Here is a 19,773-nt window from a genome sequence, read left to right on the forward strand (position 1 = left end):
CACTGCCGAGACGCGTTGGGAGGCATCCGGTACCTATCTACACGAAGAAATCAGGTCCAAATCATCCAGGCCTCGACTCAGACATACAGCAATACAGTCCAGTTCCGCTAAATTATCCTCTTCCTTTCGTCCGGCCATTGTTCCTTTTCCCATCCCGTACCAAACATGAAAGACAATAATAGCAAATATCCGTAACACACCCAATAAGCCCTTCCGAATCGTTACAAGACAAGTTGACAGTATAGTAGACAGCATAACTCGGCCCGCGATGCCATCAAAGGGTAAAACACCAATCGTTCGTTGTCGTGTCATAATTGGTCTGCTCAACACTCAGCAGGGAGCGCACCGCTCATCATGGCAATGTCCGACATCTCGTCGGTCTGTTGTTCCTCCGACAATCCTCTGCTGCCGGCTCCGGCCTCTAACTCCTCGATGCTTGACAAGGCCTTTGCAAACTTCTCGCGCTCCCCTCTCAGCACCTCCCGCCTCGTCGCCGTGGCCGAGTCCTCCGCCATAAGCCTCTCGTAGACGCTTGTGGAATCATGACCTCCCAGGCCGAGCTTGCGGTCGAGGTGATACGGTAGGTGACGTTGGATGTGAGGAATCATGCCGTTGGTGATGTGGAGAGCTACAGCGTCCGCGAACCGCAAGGCAGCGAGGCGGTAGTAGCCTCTAACATAAGCCACGACCTCGAGCTCCCTCTCAAATGAATCTGGGCCAAGCTTGGCTAGATCGGCCTCGCGTCGCCTTTCGTCCTGGATACGCTTCTCATCTGTCAGGCTTTCCCAAGGAACCGGGGGTCGCCCATCGCCGTACCCGGCCGCCAGCATTCGCATCTGGTGGCGGTATCGCGTCAACAGAATCTGCTCGTCCTTCTGGTACCGACGAAACGCTTCCTGATTGACGGTGAACAGGCCGTATGTCTCGAGGCGATACACCACATCAAGCGCACCAAGAGTCTCATGGCGCCGCTCATCAAGGTACTCTGTGAGAATCTTGCGACACTCCTTATAGATGAGACGCTTGTTGAGGCGAGCAAACGAGACTTCCAAGGCTGACTCAAGCATCGTGCTCAGGAGGTTCATAACCTCGTTGAGGAATGCCTTCATGGGTCCATCCCAGGGTTGAATTGCCTCGCGGCACATGTCGTTGTAGACCTCTTCCGTGATGATGTCTGGCACGCCAGCTCTGGTCTTGGCCTTGATCTCATCTCGAACCTGGCGAAGAGTCCTGAATCCTCGTCCGACGCCCGTGAATGGAGTGAACGGAGCCGGGAAGGCAGTACGTCGGGGGCCGGCAGCGGGAGAGAACCGCGGAACACTGGCTCTCATGTCTTCGGGCTTGATGTGTCCATTGGTTCCGTTGGGCATTGGATCAGTGCGGGCTCGCTTGGAAGGGGTCGTAGGTGGCCCCATCGCTCGTCTTTTGCTTGGCGTATTGGTGTTGGTGATAGTAACAACCGATCCCGCATCAGACTCATCGTCAGAGATTTCCAGAACTGGGATGTCGGTGCTGTCCTTGAGGGTAAACTTGGGCTTCATATCCAGTAGACACTCGCGAAAGTTCTCGGGCAGTGGGACAAAATGCTTCGAGAACTCAGCAGGCTTCAGTTTGGATCGAGCCTGCTCGCCAAACTCCATGACACTGGTCTGAACCTCGAGTTCAACATTGGATGGCAGTTCTGGCAGCTTGTTCAACTGCTCCACGATACCATTCAGGTGCTGTTTCAAGGTATGTTTGATATGGGGGAGACTGGGAGGTGTTAGTACTTTTCTCGGCCACCCTCAATGGGCATCAGTGTGATAACGTACCTCTTTGCGAACTCCTGGCCAAGCTTCTCCGAGAGGAATGCCTTCAGTTTCTCGATACCACACCGGTCGGAGAAGGAGTGGAACGCAGCTGGCCATCTGTCGAAGCCGTAATCCACAAATACGTGCTCTTCCCATCGCTTGAGCTCATCGAGATCCTTTCCCTGTGGTCGCGACGTGATGAAGTATCCGAGTCCAGTTGTGTGAGCTTCCTCTCTCATGATGGCCAGCCACTGTTCGTGATTGCCGCCCTCCGGGATGAGGTCGGCTTTGGTGAGGACACCGATGGTGCGATTCAGGGCTCCAAGTCTGCGGATGAGACCAAAGGTAGATGAGTTCTCGGCATCGCTGTTCATGGGCATGGAGCACAAGATGATCGCGGATGGGTGTTGGATGTATTCCCGAGACAAATTCCTCACAACATTGACGAGGTAGTCATCGCGAGCATCGGCCGGGTTCTGGAAGATACCGGGCATGTCGTAGAATGAAAGGTCGGGGAGTTCAGGGCCCTTGATCTCAAGGGCAACGATGTTTGGCGAGAACTTGGCAGCCACGGTCTCAGCGGCTCTGTCGATCGGAACCGTGTTTGCGATGCCACCGGAGCCGGGGACAAAGAGCTCGTGGCTCTTATCATCGTTGAGGATGGCGATCTGGGCCCAACGAAGCACCTCCTCGATGTCACTGTGGTCAATCATGGTCTTGAACTCATGCACAACGGTAGTCGGCAGCTTTCGCCAAGGGAAGAAGGGATCCCGATCGGTGACATCGTTCTCATTGATGGATCGGGATTCTGGGGGTTGGTAGGAGTATTCCTTGCGAAGCCACACGCGGCAGGACGGATCATGACTTCGTGACACTCGAATGTGCAGCGGGCATCTGGTGCAAGTTCCTTCACTTCGAGGAAGATCGAGGTTGGCGAGACCTGACATGAGACTCGATTTACCGGCAGACTGGTCGCCGACGAGGACGAGCTCTGGAAGAGGGACATCGTGAGAGACACCAAGTTGCTGAAGCTCACCGAGTGTATCGTTACAGGCCTTGAGCTTCTTTCCGATATCCTGGAAGGACGTCTGGAAGAAGCTCCCATCAACAGGGACCTGGCTGGTGGGGCTCTCAGCCGCAGCGTTCGGTCGCATCCTCAGTTCCCGTAGCAGAGGCTCAGGTTCTGTGAGGCGCTCACTTGGGGTTGCTTTGATGATATTATCGTTAGATATAATACTCTTGAGTGAGGTTGGTGCAGGGTAAACTTACGGGCATCGGATCTGCCGTGACGATAAAAGGCCTGGTTGGGGGGGATGTGGCCGCTCTCGCTGTAGCTCGAAGTGTTAGAAGGAGTATTGCGCAGATCAAGATTGACAGTGCCAGACTCTGGAATAGATGAATAATCCGTGGCAGAGTCGGGGTCTGGCTTGATGCGGCTCTGGCGAGGTCGGCGCCGTGGTGTTGATGAGTGAGAGTGAGGCATTGTGGTTGCCGAGAAGCTGTAGGTTGCGCGGGAAGACATGAGGTGGATGAATTCACCCTACGAGTGGGAACGCCCTAAAATTCAGACCGAGGACTCGAGTGAATGAATTATGCGCTTGTCGAAGAAGAGATGATGTCGGTGTTTTTGTGTGCTCGCTGCACTGGCGACAGGAGATGTTGATTCCCGTGCACCTGCGGGTCACAACTGCCGGCCCAAGGTGATGGAAGCGAGTCGATGTACAGATGAGCCGCAAGCGTAAAAAGACAGCTGTTGATAGTAGAAAAATACAGAGATTCTTCACTCAATCCTCGAGACAATGGGTTATCATAGGCATGAAAGGACAGGTCGGGTTTCACGAGGTTTGTTGCCATGCAGCTCCACGGTTTGCGGTTGGCTGCCTGTGCTTGCTTCTTTCACTGGGCGCTACCCGTTGCTCTGGGGCAACACGCTGCCCCGATACCAAGTGTTAGGGGGCAGGTTGACTTGACCACGATTGAGACGAAATTCTGAAAGAAAATCGTTCATTTTTGATTCTAAAAATCACTGATTTCTCAGAGATTATTTTAAAAGGCACATTCAAGTCATCATCATCCAGCATTAAGGCTATGCGACACAGCCGTCATCCTATGTCCTAACAGGAATTATTGCTGCATGGAGTTGACCTGAAGAATAAAAATGGGGTGGTTGGGCCCCAGGCTGCAGGCAGATAAGGTACGTACCTGCATTGCCCCTGAGCTGAGCATCACCAAACGGAGAGGTGAAGTGCAAGCCTTAGTCAGCATTCACTCAAAGAAGCCGAATTAACTGGCAAGGATCCAATGGGCGTTGAGCTCTTGGAGATAACGGCGGCTCCCCGCTACTGATCCCCTAAGATCTCGGGGCCTGCGGTGGGTTCCTGTCGGCTGGGGCTCTCGTCCCGGCGTCTTAAACCATGGCCGGCTCATAAAGAACCCCTCATTCGGGGCATCGTCACGGACAGCTTGATAACTCAGTTTGTGCTCTCACCCGCCAAAGTTTGACCATGGAAGATGAGATTCAGGTCCAATCGCCCTCATCTATTCGGCGCCGTCGTAGAAAGATCTCCAATGCGTAAGGTTGTGCGATCGGCAACTTCCCATCACAATTGACACATGGTTACAGGTGCATAGGTTGTCGCAATCGCAAGTCCCGATGCTCTGGGAGAAACCCCTGTGAGAGATGCGTTAGCCGCAACGTGCCATGTGTATTTGAAGAAAAAGAGGCAAAAGCTACAGTTTCTGTCGAGTGAGTGATTTGCTGTGGCAATGACGCTTCATGTCTAATGCTTGCAGGTATCTCGACGGACTGCATGCTCGGATCAAGGCACTCGAGACTCAGCTCCAAGACACACAGAGCTCACGGACGGAGGGACAATTATCTGTTCATGGTGATGCCGAAGAACGGGGATCGCCAGATCCTTCATTCGAAAACCCCCTCCCAGATCCTGAGATGCCACCACCAGCCTCTGCCGTCTCACACAGTCAAGACCCAAGGGAGACGTCCGTTATACATCAGCGCCTCGAATCAGAGGACTTGACAAACACTCTAGTGACGTCGGAACCTCAAATAAAAATTCATCGCTACGGACATCCTGGTACGTCTCTCCTTCGTCCTCCAGGCGCCTGCAGTGCTCACCTCAAAAGCCTATCTTGGGCACAGCTCAACTCTCAGCTTCAGTCGAAACGTACGCAACCTTCTTCAACGATCATCACCCATCGCGGATCCTGGGAGTGTGTCCGTGGAGCGCCAGGACATATCCTACACGACGAACCTGCCACCGATTGCACTTGATCTGGCCAGCATCCCACTGCCACGGCTCTCATATGCCGAGTACTTGACCAACACCGTGGTGGCACATTTCGGGTCGCTCTACTCCCTGTTTGAGCCAGAAGCTTTTCTTAGGACACTGAGAGTATTCTATAGTGAACGTGGCAAAGGCCAAGTTCCCGATGCGACACTCTGGCACATCCAGATGCTCCTTGTATTGGCGTTCGGCAAGTCCATATTGTCCAGAGAGCACTGCGAGAAGGGACCATCTGGAATGGTCTACTTCACCCACGCGATCGAGGCCATGCCAGACATTCGCAGGCTCTACGAACACCCTCTGCTGTCAATCGAGATCCTCTGCTTGACGGCTTTGTTCATGCACGCAACAGACCTCCTGCAAGAGTCCTACGTCACTGTTAGCTGAATGAACCCCCCTGTTAGTCTACAAGCTCACTCTTATCAGATAGGACAAGCCTTGCGCATGTCCGTCAGCAACGTTATGAACAAGCTCTTCCCTGAAGCGTTGCGACCGCCGAATGTCGAGTACCAGCGGAGACTCTGGTGGACGGTATACTGTATCGACAGGAAGAGTGCTGCTATGTTGGGCAGCCCTTCCGTCATGCGTGACGACGATATTTCCATCCCTTTCCCCGATGCAAAGAAGGGAGACGACGCGCAGAATGTTTTTGCCATTCATGTCAGGATCTCATCCTACCTAGGCAAGATCCTTGATGGTAGGTACAAGCGCTCCTGAGTTGATCACTTCAACTTACAGATGGCAGTCATCTATGGGATACATGGCCAACAAAGAAACTTTCTCGTTGAAGTCAAGACTATTCTTTCGCGCCTCGCGGAGACCTCCTCTGTGCTTCGGGAACACCTGTGTCTGGATCTTCAACAGTCAAGGGAGTCGGTTAATCGCGAAGCCGCCACACTACATCTATTACTCCACCAGGTCTGTTAAACTGCCGTATTGGAGACAAAATCCTAACATCGGCTATTAGTGCGTCATTCTGACTGTCCGGCCGGTACTGTTCTCCCTATTGAAGCCTCTTCTGAGCCCCGACACACCCTCATCAAGCAATACGCAACCTTTGTCTTCCGCCTTCGAGTCTATGCTGAGGATGTGTATCGACTCAGCGATACATATCCTCAAGATCATGTCGCTTCTGAAACATCAGATGATGTGTGGTGAGCATCATGCATCAGTAACCCTGAGGACATGCTAACTTTCCGTAGACATCTTCTTGCCATACGACATCGAGGCATTGTTCTCGGCAGCTTTTGCTCTAATATTGGTCGACATCATTAGGCCCGCGAATGAACTTCTCTGGGATCTACCTCAAGTTATGGGCCTACTCGACGAATACATCTCCAGACACGTCGTCCCAGCACAGGCTTACCGGGCGGACCTCGTACAGCTCCTCGAGCTTCACAACAAGATACGCGGCGGACATGTTGCTCCCTCTCCAAATATCGGTGACGCAGGAGCTGTTGGACAAAACTCGAACCTCGCTGGATATGCTATTGCTCATCCCAGTCAGACAGGTGTGTCACCCGATCCTGTGTGGTCGCACATCAGGAATGGGGATGACGGATTTGTCCAGCCGCACCCAGATGCAATTCTGTCAGTTATCGATGATTTAGATATTGAGGGGGCGGACCTTCTGGATACGACTTTGCTGGATGGGGGCTGGGTATGGGAGTTGGACGATCTCTCAACTGATCCATAGGAGCGCTGCCAAAGCCTCTCCCTCGCACAATCACGGCCGCCTCCTGCTACAGCGCTGCCCACGAACTACCAGGACTCGATGTCAAGCGACGACACACCCCCCCTTTGCCCTCTTCCTACTCCCGCTCTTATACCAAAGAGTAAAACTTCTTACTTTTTATCTACCGTTGCCAAATTGACAATATCCTTTCATTACATCCCGGGCAATATCGGGAAGGGAAACGGGCGCTCTAGACCAGGCACAGATACCGCCCACAGGGCTGTAAAGCATGGATCTTTCGCAAATAATAAAGACAATCATATGCCCACGCCCAAGTCTATCTTCTAAACTTAGGAAGATAGATACGATAGAGAGCCATCTGGACGAAACAAATCGTGCAATGATTGACTGGATCACCATGACCAGATCTGAGTCTCTATTGACTACTGCTCCTCTCGGCCAGCACTGAACCTGCTGTGTAATGCCTAAAGGGTAACAAAGAGCGCCTTGTAAACCTCCTTCGTTTGTCCCCACAATCCTCACAGCAGCGAGTTGGCTTCTGCAATCTCTAATATAGCTTGTTTGTCACTGAGTTCCCCTTTCTGCTTTATCTCTTCAATTAATCATGAGCCCCTCCCTATTGCCACAAGTGACGATATAAGGCTAGGCACAAACAAAATTGTTTGCCCGGGAGTCACGTGTTGGCACATCGACGAAGCTCCTGTGCATCTCCGATAAACACCTTGAAACAGATCACCGTCACTTGTTTTTTTCTTCCTCGTTTCTCCTTAAAAGAAAACAACAACACTCCTTCGACGCCATGTCTTCTAAGCCTGTGCTTCATGTCACGGGGCCTAACGGCGAGCAAGTCCCTGTTTGTCTTTTTCCCTTCCCCGCCGCTGCTGATGAGCTCATCTCCATGGAGGAGTGGCTAGAGAACGCGAGAGCTTTTGCCCAGAGCGGCTCTCCTCCCGCTCCAAAGCCCACCAAGGCTGACGACGGCTTCGGTATGTATTCCCCAGCATTCCCCCAAGGGGTATCCCTTACTGTAATATGGGCTCTGGAAATGGGCTGATGGGCTTTGGTGAACTAGCTAATACATTATAGACGTCGATAAAGCCACGTTCGGCGAACTCTGGGCTTACCTCGTCGAGAAAAACAGCAAGACTCACCTCGAAGATTCCGACGCCGACGTCCCCAAGGCCAAGCTATGAAGAAGATGGATTAATAACCCTTGGGGGCCTGAAGCCGATTTGAAGGAGAATGTGTGCCGACTCTGTGTTAGCTAGCCCTCTTTCTTCTAATCCTAAGGTCCGTAAGGCATGTGTATGGCATCATAAGTGTGTATTGGATATTGTCTAACAAATGCCTAGCGAATACTTGTCGAAAGAAAGGGGAACCAGCCTGTAGTTGCTGCCGTTGTGGATTTTGCTCTCTAGTGGTTTGGGCTTTGGGGTTGAAGCTTTTTTGTAGCCCTAATAAAGCATGAGCCTCTTGAGCATAAAGAGATGCTGCCTAACAAATCTTTGCTTTCTACTTATTTAGATCCGTGACCCTAGATGAATCATCTCTCCGCGTTCTCTCCTCCATGTACTCGAGCTTTCGTCGAACCGACTCGATGAAATACCTGTAACGTCACTGGGTTGACCGCATATGCCTGCCAGGTTGCCCAATGAATGGGATTACGCTCCCTCTGACCAAAGCCCAAGCTTGGGGACTCTGGATCTCTTTGTTCTCGATGGGTCTTGGCGAATGCGCGAAGCAATTCTCAAGTCCCATTACTCAGCACATGTACTTATTGATTCTACGTCTAAGAATAAGACCGTTGAGACCAAGGGGCATCCTAGAATCGCACAATGGCCCCCTGAAGTGAGGGTGGCCAGACCGGATGTCATTGTTGTAGTTGGATTTTAGATTGACTGGTTTCCATTAATTTCCAGGGAAACCCAGCCCATCACGAGAGGATTATCCATATGGACTGCCGTAGAAATCAAACCGACCACCATGACCAACCTCCTGTCCTGTTGGACCACTCTTCCCACCAAGCTTTCTGTTCGTTCTGAGCGTGACCCAAACCACACTCTTTCCTCTACTCTTGCAACGCCCACACCGACTTGCTTCTCTATCTCTCAGTTCCCTTTCTATTCTATTCTTTATTTCTTCGATCTATCATCGACTACGCTCTGTTGCCATTGACGACGCCCGGGCTCGATAAAAGTGATTTCATGAGGCGGGTGAGCGCTTTGCCTCCAACCTTGACATTCATCACGATCACAACCTCTCGGGGTCACTTGAGACAGCGATGCATTGTTGAATCAGATCCTATTTTTTTCTCGTATCAACCCAACCTTTTGTCATGCCCGCCGCCGTGTCCAGGATTACCGTGACCGGTCCGGATGGGAACCAACTTCCCCGACGAGCCGCCGATAAAGATACTCCGGCATTCGGGGGGTGGGGTTGATGTTCTCATGCTTATCTTTCACAAGGTGTATGAAAGTCCCTCGAAGAGTCTATCGTTAGCATATTTGGAGGTTTGTGCTTATAGTTCTTATTATTGCCTCAAAGCTTGGAAGCCATCATCCTTGAAGTTGGAAGACAAACATGCCTGAAACGACCAAACACACAGAGGTACTATTATCGTTCCTCAGACCTACCTGGAATAACTCCAACGCAAATGCTGGTATCCTTATACTCTCGCCCATAAACAACTCCTCGCGGAACATGACTATTCTATACATCGCACATCTCTCATCGCCACGTCGATCATCTCACATGCCTCCCCAACTACCCGTCCCACCACTCATCGCTGGTTTGCTCAGCAGCTTCAGAGTCTCATCCCAATTATTCCAATCGATATCCTCCACCTCGCCGAGTTCCACGCTCAGATCCATGCCTTGTGTCACTGACGATAAGCCATTAGGGTTTAGTGCACCGTGCTGGAAGAGGTCGTCTATGTCGCCGAGACCGCCGTTGTGATTGTGTTGAAAGCCATCTTGTCCCGGCCATGGCGAGAGGTGGTTATCCGGATACTGCTGAGGGTCATGGTCGTGATATGTTGATGTTGCTGCGCCTGATGCAGCGGGTGATGCGATGCTTGACATGCTCCCGAGACTGCCCCCACCTGGGAAGAGACCGCCTGGATTGGAAGCCTCCATGGTGCCTCCTTCAAAGTACACTGCTATGCCTGGATTGCCAGAGTGAACGTTCTGCCATACTTGATTGAGGTTGGCGTCAGACAACGCATTATTCGTGGCCTCGGCATTCTGTTTGGGGGGCTCTGGTTCCTGTACCTGGACAGTTCTTGATTGAGGAGTAGGCTGAGGACCGGCTCCCTGCGGTTGCTCCAGCATGATGCTCGTAGGATACTCCGAATTATAGACAAAGTCTCCTGATCGGAAAAGCTTTCGCCATCGAAGTCTCAGTTCCGACATGCGAGTCTCCATACCCGGCGCTGGACCAATGCGCTCAAGCACTGGTTTCAACCGATCTTCAATGTCGAGCTGTCTTGCAGCGGCCGGGTCAGCTCGCAGCCGTATCATTTCAGCTTCACGATGCTTTTTAGCCTTGGCATAGAGCCTCTTGATGGGCATCCATGCCGCGGTGTGTTCTGCGTTGTTGGTGCCCTCAATGGGATGGTCGTACTGCAAGATCTGGGCGGCTTCCCAGGCTCGCTCCGACGTGACACTCCATGGCCGTCTTGACAGTTCGAGGAGCATGTATGCGATGGCATGCCATTGTCTGTAGGATTGGAAGAGCCAGCGCCATTGCCGACATCGCGGGTCGACGTTGAGGATGTGGTTGTACTCGACAATCTCAATCGTCGACATCCAGAGTCGACTTCGAATCTCCTGCGAAGCTTCGGGTCCAGTGCCTGGGAACAGCACGGGCTGGTAAATGATGAGACCGATTTTGGCCATGATAACCCGCGAAATGAGGGAAGCCATCCAAAAGACAGGATCTTCATCCATGACGACGTGCTTCAGGAACTTGTCCTCCATGCGATCGTAGACCTCGACAAGCATTCGCTCACGGTCCTCGAGACTCTTTTCAACATTCTTAGGATCGACTGGTCGCATTTGCGTCATTGCTGTGAATAAGCGACGAGAAAGAGCGATAATCTCATATCGCACGAGACAGATGGCCGTGTCAGTCCGACCCTGACGAGGCGTGGGCATCTCGGTGAAAGACGGGTCGATATCGGTGTCGTTAATATTGGTAGGCAACTGCGTGTCAAAGTTTTTGTCATTAACAATAAGATCAGAGCCCATCTCCTCAGCAGAACGCAGATCAATCGCCACGACAGCCCACCAAAGCCGACGTCGCATCTCAACCTCAAAGGGCGGAAGGCCAAGTTGCTGTCCGTCACGGTGGAGGCCGAGGGCCTGGGCCATGCGAACGCAGAGGCTGGTGAGGGTCCAGCATAAACGGCTGTCATCGTGGCACTTGACGACGGTGAGGAAGATGGCAAAGGCCTGGAGGACAGCCATGTCGGACGTGGTGAGGAGGTTGGCTTTTGCAAGGGCTTGCTCGAGGGCGAAGCGGAACTGAGCAATGTAGTGGGTCTTTGAAGCTCCGAGGTTGGTTTGGGCCTGGGATGTGAGTGAGATAGAAGTGGCTATTGTTGAAAGTGAGCTCTTACCTCGTCTGATTCCATTGAGACGACGGCTGAGTAGTAAATGGCAAAGACGAGGGCTTCATCACCAGGACGAAGGTCATGCTCTCCACGTCTCACCTTGGTCATGAGCCTGCTCATGGTTGGGATGTGCAGTACCTTGACCAATGGCTCAATGTTCTCAAGGTAAATCTGCCAGAGGAAAGACGTCTGCGCTGGCAATGGATGAAGACCAGCCAGGTCGACGTCTGCAGAGCGATAACCCAAGAGAAAGCTATGATGGTCAGAGTCGGCAGCGAAATTCTGCGGAGGCGACTGCTCAGGTGTCGTGTCGTCTTGAAAATCGTCCAGGTCGTCCACAGCCTCCATCTCATTGCGAAGCTCGTCAAGCTGTCTTCGTTAGCTATGCTCATATCTATCGCAAGTTCCCTCATAGTACCTCGTCATTCAGCTTGGCAAAGAAGCCGCTGTTGACATATCGCGCAGTCGGTTCTCCGTCGTGAAGGATTAATCGACCAAGCTGCTTGTTCATGTTTGTGAAATTGCGACTCTCTGTCTCTCGCTTGACTTCATCGGCTGTCTCTTTCACAATGTCGGATTGAGAGGTAGTGTGATCTTCTTGTGCCTTGGGCGATTCCGCATCATACGCGCCCGCGCTGCTGCCGCTCAGTTCCTGGACGAGACCTTCGAGTTTCCGAAGACGCTTGATGAGATCGGCCTCTCGTTCAGTAGGCACAGCCTTGGAGGGTACATTAGGCCTCGTCTGACGCGGTGCGCGACCTGGCGCTGGATACATGCAATCGCTTTGTGCGCGGCGACAGTTACTGCAAGGCATCATCTTGTCGCAGCGGACCCTGCGCCGGCGACAAGTAACGCAGCTCCTTGGGTTCAGCAGCGGGGCACCCGACGCCGTGAGGGCGACGGGGCGGTCAAACGGGATGGTAGCCATGCCATTCTGGCGCGGCGGCATGGGAGCGCCGGAGGAGGCGGCATTAGACGAGTCATTATCGGGCGACGCCGAAGACTGCGGGTGGGCGATTGAAGCCATCGCGAGGCCTATCGTTTGCGGAGAGTGTTGTGTGGTCAAGCGTTTAGGTTCCCGCTCGCTTGGCTGAGCCGAAGAGTCGGGCACCGGGTGGAGGCTTATTAATGACAAGGATAATGCAAGGCCGTTGGAGTCATGCTTTGACTCTGGTAGGATCTGCAACAGGATTTCCCGTCATCGTCGTCGTAGTCAATCAGCACTAGCAACGGGGCTTGGCTTCCCTTTGTCATCTGCAGTCAGCCTTGCTGTCCAACAATCTCTTGCCTGGCCCGCTCAGCTGCTACCCTGCTGAAACAATGGAGAATCAGCCTTGATCCAATGTCGGAGATGACGACTGCTGCTCTGTGCGTCGCAACTGCCGGGGCTGCTGTCTTGTTGGTTGAAAAAAGTTGATGACCTGCCACAATCTGCTGGGATTTGATCCTACAGATGGATCCCACGCCAGTCCCCAAATGAAACTATTCCCAACTTTTACAATAAGGTTGTCTCAATTCTGACCACCTCTGCGAGATCATTGACCCACACCTAAAGATTAGAAAAGACTAGGCACTTATTATGTCAGTATGATCTGATACTCTACCTAGCTATTCTAAAAGTTCTAAGGTTGATTATAGTAGAATAAACTTTTCCTCGTTTTACGGCATTAACTATCTCCAACTCATTTAAGTTTGTTTAGATAAAGATTTCGAGTCGATTTCGACGTCTGAGCAACCGTACAACAGTCAATGGCAACATCCCGCAGCCTCTGGTCAATGAAGCCGAACGGTTCAGCCCTTGAGCGTAAAACAATGCTGACCTGATATGCCTTGTCGTCCGTCCTATTGGTCGTGTGGCTCCATGAAGGCGAAGCACATCGGCCAACACATGGTCCGCCAAGGCACTGAGTACTCGTCCTGTTAACACGCGGAACTAATTGGAGAGGCTCCAACAAGGGCTTGCCTTTCATAAACTCAGTCATTTGAAATTCAAGAGACGCTGAGTTGTGGCAACTCATCTTATCATCTCTTTTCCTCTTTGAAGCTGACTCCGACTGCCCATGTTGGGCGTTTGCAATGAATTGTCATTGTAAGCCTAAGACGCAGTGTAACGCGCTCTGATAGGTACCCAGAGGTTCTTCATGCAGCCTGATTTCTGCGCCACTCGGTGCGCCCAGGCGGCCTTGTTGGGCAGATCAGGCTCTGAAATATCGCAAATGCGAGATGCTTTTTCCCTCCCCCAACTCTTTCCTGTCGATGGAATCGCAGGTTTTCTGCTGCGAGGGCAGCTCTTGAACAACTTCTTGCGAAATACCTTCGAAAACCTTGTCTATGGGCGACCCCTTGTCCGTCGCCGGCAGCGCCGTCGGCATCATCTCCCTGGGCATTCAGGTCTGCCAAGGACTCGTCCAGTATGCTGACACAGTCCGAGGGCAGCAACGGGACGTGGACGATGGCATGGATGAGGTTCGATCGTTGCTCGCCGTTTTCAAATCACTCGAACAAACCATTGCTCGAATCGAAACCGACAGCCCGGAGAATGCCAAGTCACTCCTCGAACACCTTGGACAGGCTGAGGCGAAACTCCGAAGCCTGGAAGAGGTGTTAACAGAGGTCGGCATCCCGGTCAACACCTCGAGCATCATCAAGGGAAAGATGAAGGAAACGTATCGGGCGGCGATCTATCCCATGAAGAAAAGCAAGCTCGAGGGGGCTCGTCAGAGTGTCCAATCCTTGTTGGGCATCCTCACGACCGCCCTGCAGACAGCAGACCTGTAACTTTGCGCCATCGCCAGAGTTAAGACTTATCTAGGCTAACTGAGTTTTCCAGGGACCTAGAAATTTCGCAGGCCGATGCCTTGAAGACTCTCCAATCGATCACCAATTCCAGTGCTAGCGAGTTGAAAGCCGCCGTTGAAGCCAATTCAACCCAGCTCGACAGCATTCAGGCCACATCTCGGCGAGAGTTTTCTGATATCAGCAACAGCCTCGTCTCAACCAGAGCCGAGGTTCAGGCGTTTTCAACCCGTTCAGCCAACCAATTAGATTCTGTTGGTGGTGATATCAGGGAAAGTCTTCAAAATACTCAGCTCCTTGTTGGAATGATGAGGGATCTCAGTCTCCAGATCAATGCCGCCTCAGCCAACTCTGTGCGTACAGGGTCTCACAACCAGGTTAGGGTCTTTATCACTTACCAAACAGCACAAGTTAATCTTCAGCTATTAGAATGCCCTGCTTATGACAACGCTAGGCTCACGAGTTCCTCCAAGCTCTCTCAAGCAGGCTTGTGACTTGTACGCAACTGACACTAATCTTATTCCCGAGTTCTCTAGGAGTATCAACGAAGTTCCGCAACCTCGCCGCCGTCGAAGGCATTGTAAGTGTCCCCCACGACCCAAAAGGAGGGACGACTTTCTTTCTACGGTCAGTCGGGGAGCCTATTTTGAGCAAACTACTTTCTCGGAGCATGATGTCGGCTGTCCCTTTGCGAAATTCGCCCGCCGGAGCTCCACAACGAAGGCTGGAGCGCGATTTCATCTTCAGCTTCGGGGCCTATTCTCAACACTGGTCGACGTTAGCATGTGCTTAACGACGGGGGCAGGGGGCTTCAGTCTGAGCCCATGCTTGAGATACGTGCACATCCTCGCCGAAGAAGGCCCTGTGTCGCGGCTCATTTCCGACTGTTTCCTTTCAAAACCCACTTCCCATGTCAGCGGGCAAAAAGAGACCATGGTGGATAAGCTTCTGCATATGAGAAGGCAGATCACAACGTGTTTCGAGCGAGGGACAGCATCGCCGTATGATATCCATCCGTCTGTATCTGTCCTGTACTGGATGGTAAGTCTAAATAAATTCCATGTCCTATTCTACATAGCCCAAGGCTTTCGGTTTTTCTCATCGTAATTGCGTGCAATCCCACCTCACCTATACTACATCCTCTCCTGGTATTTAGGCAGATATAGATGATGGCGAAAGCGGGCCTTGTAAAGAGTGAATAAATTAACTACTAACCGTCTCGTAGCACCTACTAGTTTACATTAGCAGCTTTTGCCAACGGGAAGAATACGACGAAGCAGCCTTCAGGGTTGCACTCGACATGATGCAGTGGCTTGCTGATGCGAGTGCTCTGGAGATGGCCAAACAGAGTGCCGAGATGTGGTAGGTCAGGTCTTCATTTACATGCCGTCAGGCCCAAATTTTAACATGGGTATTTATGTACAGGATGTTCTTTTTTTTCAGCCTGTGGCAAGGCTTGCTATCTAGGTTGCCGGACAACGACAAGAACAGGGCAGTCGCGCTTGATTTTTTCAGATGCCTTCTGGATACTACCGAACCTGGCGACGGATCCGTCATCAAACTACTTGTCGGTTCCAACTTGGATTATATTCACCCGCTTCTGATGAGTTATGCATCGCAAGCAGCGGATGTGTCCCCAATGGCCTGGGCAATTCTCTCCAGGTCTATGCCCGAGCTTGAATACCAACTCAAACTCGCCCCAGCCTCGTTGTTTGAGAGAACTTATGGCTACACGACGCTCCAACTTGCAAGAACTTGGCCACAAGGCTTGGCGAGACTCCTCCAAACCGATACTCGTGCGCTCCTCCATGAACCAATGCCAAACGGGAATCTGCTCACATCTGATGATCATTCTTATTCTTTTTATAAACACTTGGATCTCTCCACCCTGGACACTTTGCTTAACGCAGGATACACTCTGTTTCCGGGCAACAGCTACGACACATTGGAAGATCTTGTTACAAACTATACGGAAACAGCTGTACCAGTAATAGCCAGGCATCTCTCCCAAAGGCTCCGACGACTGTCTGAAACGGCAGCCAAGTTTGGAATCACATCGAACCATGATCCTTCGATCCCGGATTTTGTAATGGCAGCCCGCTGGTGCCTAGCTCTTGAGGAGTTGGGCGAGTTCATTGATCCATCGATACGAGTGCCCATGAACGACAACATGATCCCTACCATCTACCACATTAGAAACATGTCGCTCAGCTTCTTCCCCATATTTTACGAACACGGATTTATTCACGTCAACACATGCGATCAGAGAGGACTGCCGCCTATGTTCGTAAGGCAGGGGTCATTTCCTTATGCCCACCATCACTTCCTCTCCCAGCGCGTGCTAAACGGCGACTTGGGGGCATTCCATAACATGCCATGGCTCCGGCAACATGGATTTCTTGACCAGAAGCCTCATGACCCTCTAGGACTAGGACTTAACATTGATGTAACTGGTGCCCACCGCGTCGCTGCTGAAATGGGGTCAAGCCTTGACCTCGACCTTGACTATCAACAAGACATAGATCATTACTTGTCTCTAGCCGCAGACTTTTTGCGGCAATTCGCCAGGAACTCCCATCGAGACAAGTGCGTTTGCTGGTGCAGCTTTGATGGTGACGGCTGTTCACCACTCAAGCTCCTCTACAAGTCCCATGCACACCCAACAACCCCTTACAGAGGGATCAGGGTGCGGGAAAAAAAAGAATTCCAGACCAACAGCATCAAGAGGCTCCTCTTCGACTTTGACATGTTTGGGGACCCAACAGCAACTCCGACACCGAGTGTCAAACAACAGAGAAAAAGAGAGCAGACCACAAATACGCAACCGTCGACGCGAGCCTTGGAGCTTGTTCGCCTCTTGACATTTGAAGCGCTTGAGATGACGCACACTTGTTGTATGCTCGAGGGGTTACGGAAGAACGGCCACTACATCGATGCCATTCTGAACTGCAACCGCAGCACCGCCAGAGACATTCGACAGTCCGAGGAAGAGAGAAAGAACGCTGAGCTCCTCGATACCCTGACGGAAGAATTCTCCAATGTCATGCGGCAGGATTATCAGGAAAAGTCTCTACATGATTTCATATTCGGCTATTGGAAAACTCGAATCGAGGATCTTTATTCCGTGCGAGAAGATGAGGTTCAGAAGATGCAAAAGCACGTCAACAACGTGCGTACTGGTAAGTGCAATCACTTTCTTCCGTATTGTCTCAAGATTAAATAGCCTTATTATGCATAGGTATTTGGCCTAGGCCACTACGAAGGCTGCTCTGGCCTCGTCAACGAGATGACGAAAATGATGATTTTGAGTCAGTTCCCGAAGAGACCAACTCTGATGAAGATGCACCTCATAATGAGCATTAGGAAGGGGAAGATCGTCATTAAGAAGAGACAAAGAGTACAGATATTATTTGACATTGCACGGAGCTCAGATACCAGTTCTCGTAGCATTTTGAAATACAAAGCAATTTGGTTTAACTTGTCTTTAACAGAGATAGAGACGGCATGGCCATAGTGTAGTCTAATGGAACTAATATCGAATATAATAATCTCTAAGCTAGTCCTATTTAACAGCTTATTTCCCCTATCTCTGTTCAAGGACGAATATATTAGAAGTTACTATTTCTACCTTTTCAAATAGAGTCAGGTACAGCAGGAAAGAAGGTGTGCAAAATAGAATGATAGTGTGAGACCCAGAGGCTGAAATCAGGGTTGATAAAAAGTATTATTCAATGGCTGGACTAAATACTGCATACTGAAGAGTCTTCTATCATTACAGCATTATGTCCTAGGCTTCAAGACTCTCTGTACCTGAAATCACTTGCCAAGGGGCTCACGAACCGCTGGGACATACTGTAACAAGGCAGATGGTCAGTAACATCCATTTCGAAGAGTAGACTCTACACTAGAGTCACTGGCAGGACCTGAGCTTTTTCAAGGTCCCACACGCCGCTGGTGGTGTATACATCATTCTCAATGATTTTGTGCACCTCGTCGATGCTCTCGGCGGAATAGACGACAACGCTCCCCTTGAATAGAGCCGGCTCTCCATCAGCAGGATGCTTCTCAAAAATGGCGCCTATCAAAGCCGATTAGATAATAACGATTGTAGTTATCTGTCACTCACCGCCCGCTGGTAGTGTCCCGGAAGCGATCAATGGTTTGATGCCTTCATAGTGCGTCCTTCGAGGCGTGATGTCAATTATGATACTGTAAGCGGCTCAAGCGACTTACGCTTTCACCTTCTTTCTGATTTCCAAAACATTAGGCTTATCAGGCATGATCGCAAGCCATTCTTTCTTCGCTACACCCGTTGCCATAGTGCGTTGTGCTTGGTGAAGGGTGGAAAGGCCGACTCTCAGTCCCGAGGAGGGTCGGGCGAGTGAACGCAGGATAGAAGCTGACATGATGGTCTAGATGATGATCCGAGGGTAGGTTATTGAATCAAATGTCGGAAATATGACATTCTATTTATCTATCTCTGTCTATTATTCGCTGGGAATGGTTTCCGTCTCCCTCCGGGACAGGAGCGGGATGTCATTCCGGCGGTACGTACCGAACGGAGCGAGATTCCGGACCACTTCAAAACGCCGTGATAACCACGAGAACGTTTCCCATTTATCTCGTGTAGCTTTTGCTTACTGCAGCGAGTAAGACTCTTCTTCTTTAATTATAATGTCTCTCTGCTGCTCTTCCCTTCGCATTGGAAGCTTTCTTTCTAGCCTTCGCCCCCTGACCCTCAGACTAACAAGCAATCTCCATATCCACGGCCAGCCCAGTACGCACCCTTGTCGAGCATTCTCCTCCTCAATGCCGCTCCGGGCCATAATACAGCCGGTCTTTAGCCCTGAGGCTATTCATCGTAAGTGTCTCTTATTACTCCACTAACCCGGTGCTGATGCCTGTCGCCAGCGATCGGACCCTACTCCCAAGCCATCAAGGCAAATGGTTTCGTGTTTCTTTCCGGTCAACTTCCAGCCGACTCTCAAGGCAAGTTGATCGAAGGTACCGCCGCCGATAAGGCGCACAAGATGTGTCAGAATGCCCAGGCAGTCCTGGAGGCAGCCGGTTCCAGCCTGGACAAGGTCGTCAAGGTCACGGTGAGTGCTTGAGGCTAGCGACGATGCGTCCTGCTAACAAGACACAAGGTCTACTTTCGCAACATGGATGATTTCAAAGAGGTGAATGAGGTGTATGCCGAGTATTTCCCTCACAAGCCAGCTCGGAACGCCTGTGAGGCAACAAAGCTGCCACTGGGTGCAAGCCTGGAGATGGATATTATTGCTGTACAGTAGATATTTGAGAGGAGAACGCATACTTGGCACACCACATTTACCTTTTGACACACTGCCCACCGAGGATAACTGGCTAATTTTAACAAATTCTTATGAATATATCCCTCTGTTATTTGATAGTAATGATCTCAGACAGTAAGGGGATTATCTAATATTAGACAAAGTTTCTTTTGTTGTTATTTCAATAACGTGTCCGCCGTTCACAAGATCAAAGAACACAATAATAAACATATGTATGGCATGATAGTAAAGCCCGGTCATTGAAAAGTAATTTAACCGC

The 19,773-nt window shown here is 51.1% G+C and overlaps 6 protein-coding genes across 6 annotated transcripts; 3 read left to right on the forward strand and 3 right to left on the reverse strand.

Annotated features, from left to right (window-relative positions):
• Positions 1-323: 323 nt before the first annotated feature.
• Positions 324-3,312, reverse strand: NCS57_00308600 (uncharacterized protein; the record flags this gene model as incomplete). Its single annotated transcript, XM_053053100.1, has 3 exons — positions 324-1,752; positions 1,812-2,997; positions 3,060-3,312. The coding sequence occupies 3 exons, from the start codon at positions 3,310-3,312 to the stop codon at positions 324-326; spliced, it is 2,868 nt and encodes a 955-aa protein (XP_052918346.1).
• Positions 3,313-3,948: 636 nt separating this feature from the next.
• Positions 3,949-6,791, forward strand: NCS57_00308700 (Zn(2)-C6 fungal-type domain-containing protein; the record flags this gene model as incomplete). The annotated part of the gene is made up of 9 exons (XM_053053101.1): positions 3,949-3,984; positions 4,253-4,362; positions 4,414-4,536; positions 4,584-4,885; positions 4,935-5,473; positions 5,522-5,792; positions 5,841-6,013; positions 6,063-6,249; positions 6,298-6,791. 9 exons carry the CDS (start codon positions 3,949-3,951, stop codon positions 6,789-6,791), a joined length of 2,235 nt encoding a protein of 744 aa, XP_052918347.1.
• Positions 6,792-9,538: 2,747 nt separating this feature from the next.
• On the reverse strand, positions 9,539-12,430 carry NCS57_00308800 (Zn(2)-C6 fungal-type domain-containing protein; the record flags this gene model as incomplete). The annotated part of the gene is made up of 3 exons (XM_053053102.1): positions 9,539-11,359; positions 11,410-11,772; positions 11,822-12,430. The coding sequence occupies 3 exons, from the start codon at positions 12,428-12,430 to the stop codon at positions 9,539-9,541; spliced, it is 2,793 nt and encodes a 930-aa protein (XP_052918348.1).
• A 1,304-nt stretch (positions 12,431-13,734) lies between these two features.
• Positions 13,735-17,562, forward strand: NCS57_00308900 (uncharacterized protein; the record flags this gene model as incomplete). Its single annotated transcript, XM_053053103.1, has 7 exons — positions 13,735-14,177; positions 14,234-14,576; positions 14,629-14,779; positions 15,005-15,240; positions 15,425-15,561; positions 15,625-17,378; positions 17,438-17,562. The coding sequence occupies 7 exons, from the start codon at positions 13,735-13,737 to the stop codon at positions 17,560-17,562; spliced, it is 3,189 nt and encodes a 1,062-aa protein (XP_052918349.1).
• Positions 17,563-18,098: 536 nt separating this feature from the next.
• NCS57_00309000 (YCII domain-containing protein) lies at positions 18,099-18,605 on the reverse strand (the record flags this gene model as incomplete). Its single annotated transcript, XM_053053104.1, has 3 exons — positions 18,099-18,277; positions 18,326-18,381; positions 18,433-18,605. 3 exons carry the CDS (start codon positions 18,603-18,605, stop codon positions 18,099-18,101), a joined length of 408 nt encoding a protein of 135 aa, XP_052918350.1.
• Positions 18,606-18,873: 268 nt separating this feature from the next.
• On the forward strand, positions 18,874-19,493 carry NCS57_00309100 (uncharacterized protein; the record flags this gene model as incomplete). Its single annotated transcript, XM_053053105.1, has 3 exons — positions 18,874-19,060; positions 19,111-19,298; positions 19,347-19,493. 3 exons carry the CDS (start codon positions 18,874-18,876, stop codon positions 19,491-19,493), a joined length of 522 nt encoding a protein of 173 aa, XP_052918351.1.
• Between the last annotated feature and the right edge of the window lie 280 nt (positions 19,494-19,773).

This window comes from Fusarium keratoplasticum, chromosome 2 (assembly GCF_025433545.1).
Source record: "Fusarium keratoplasticum isolate Fu6.1 chromosome 2, whole genome shotgun sequence".
In the NCBI taxonomy this organism is placed as follows: Eukaryota; Fungi; Ascomycota; class Sordariomycetes; order Hypocreales; family Nectriaceae; genus Fusarium; species Fusarium keratoplasticum.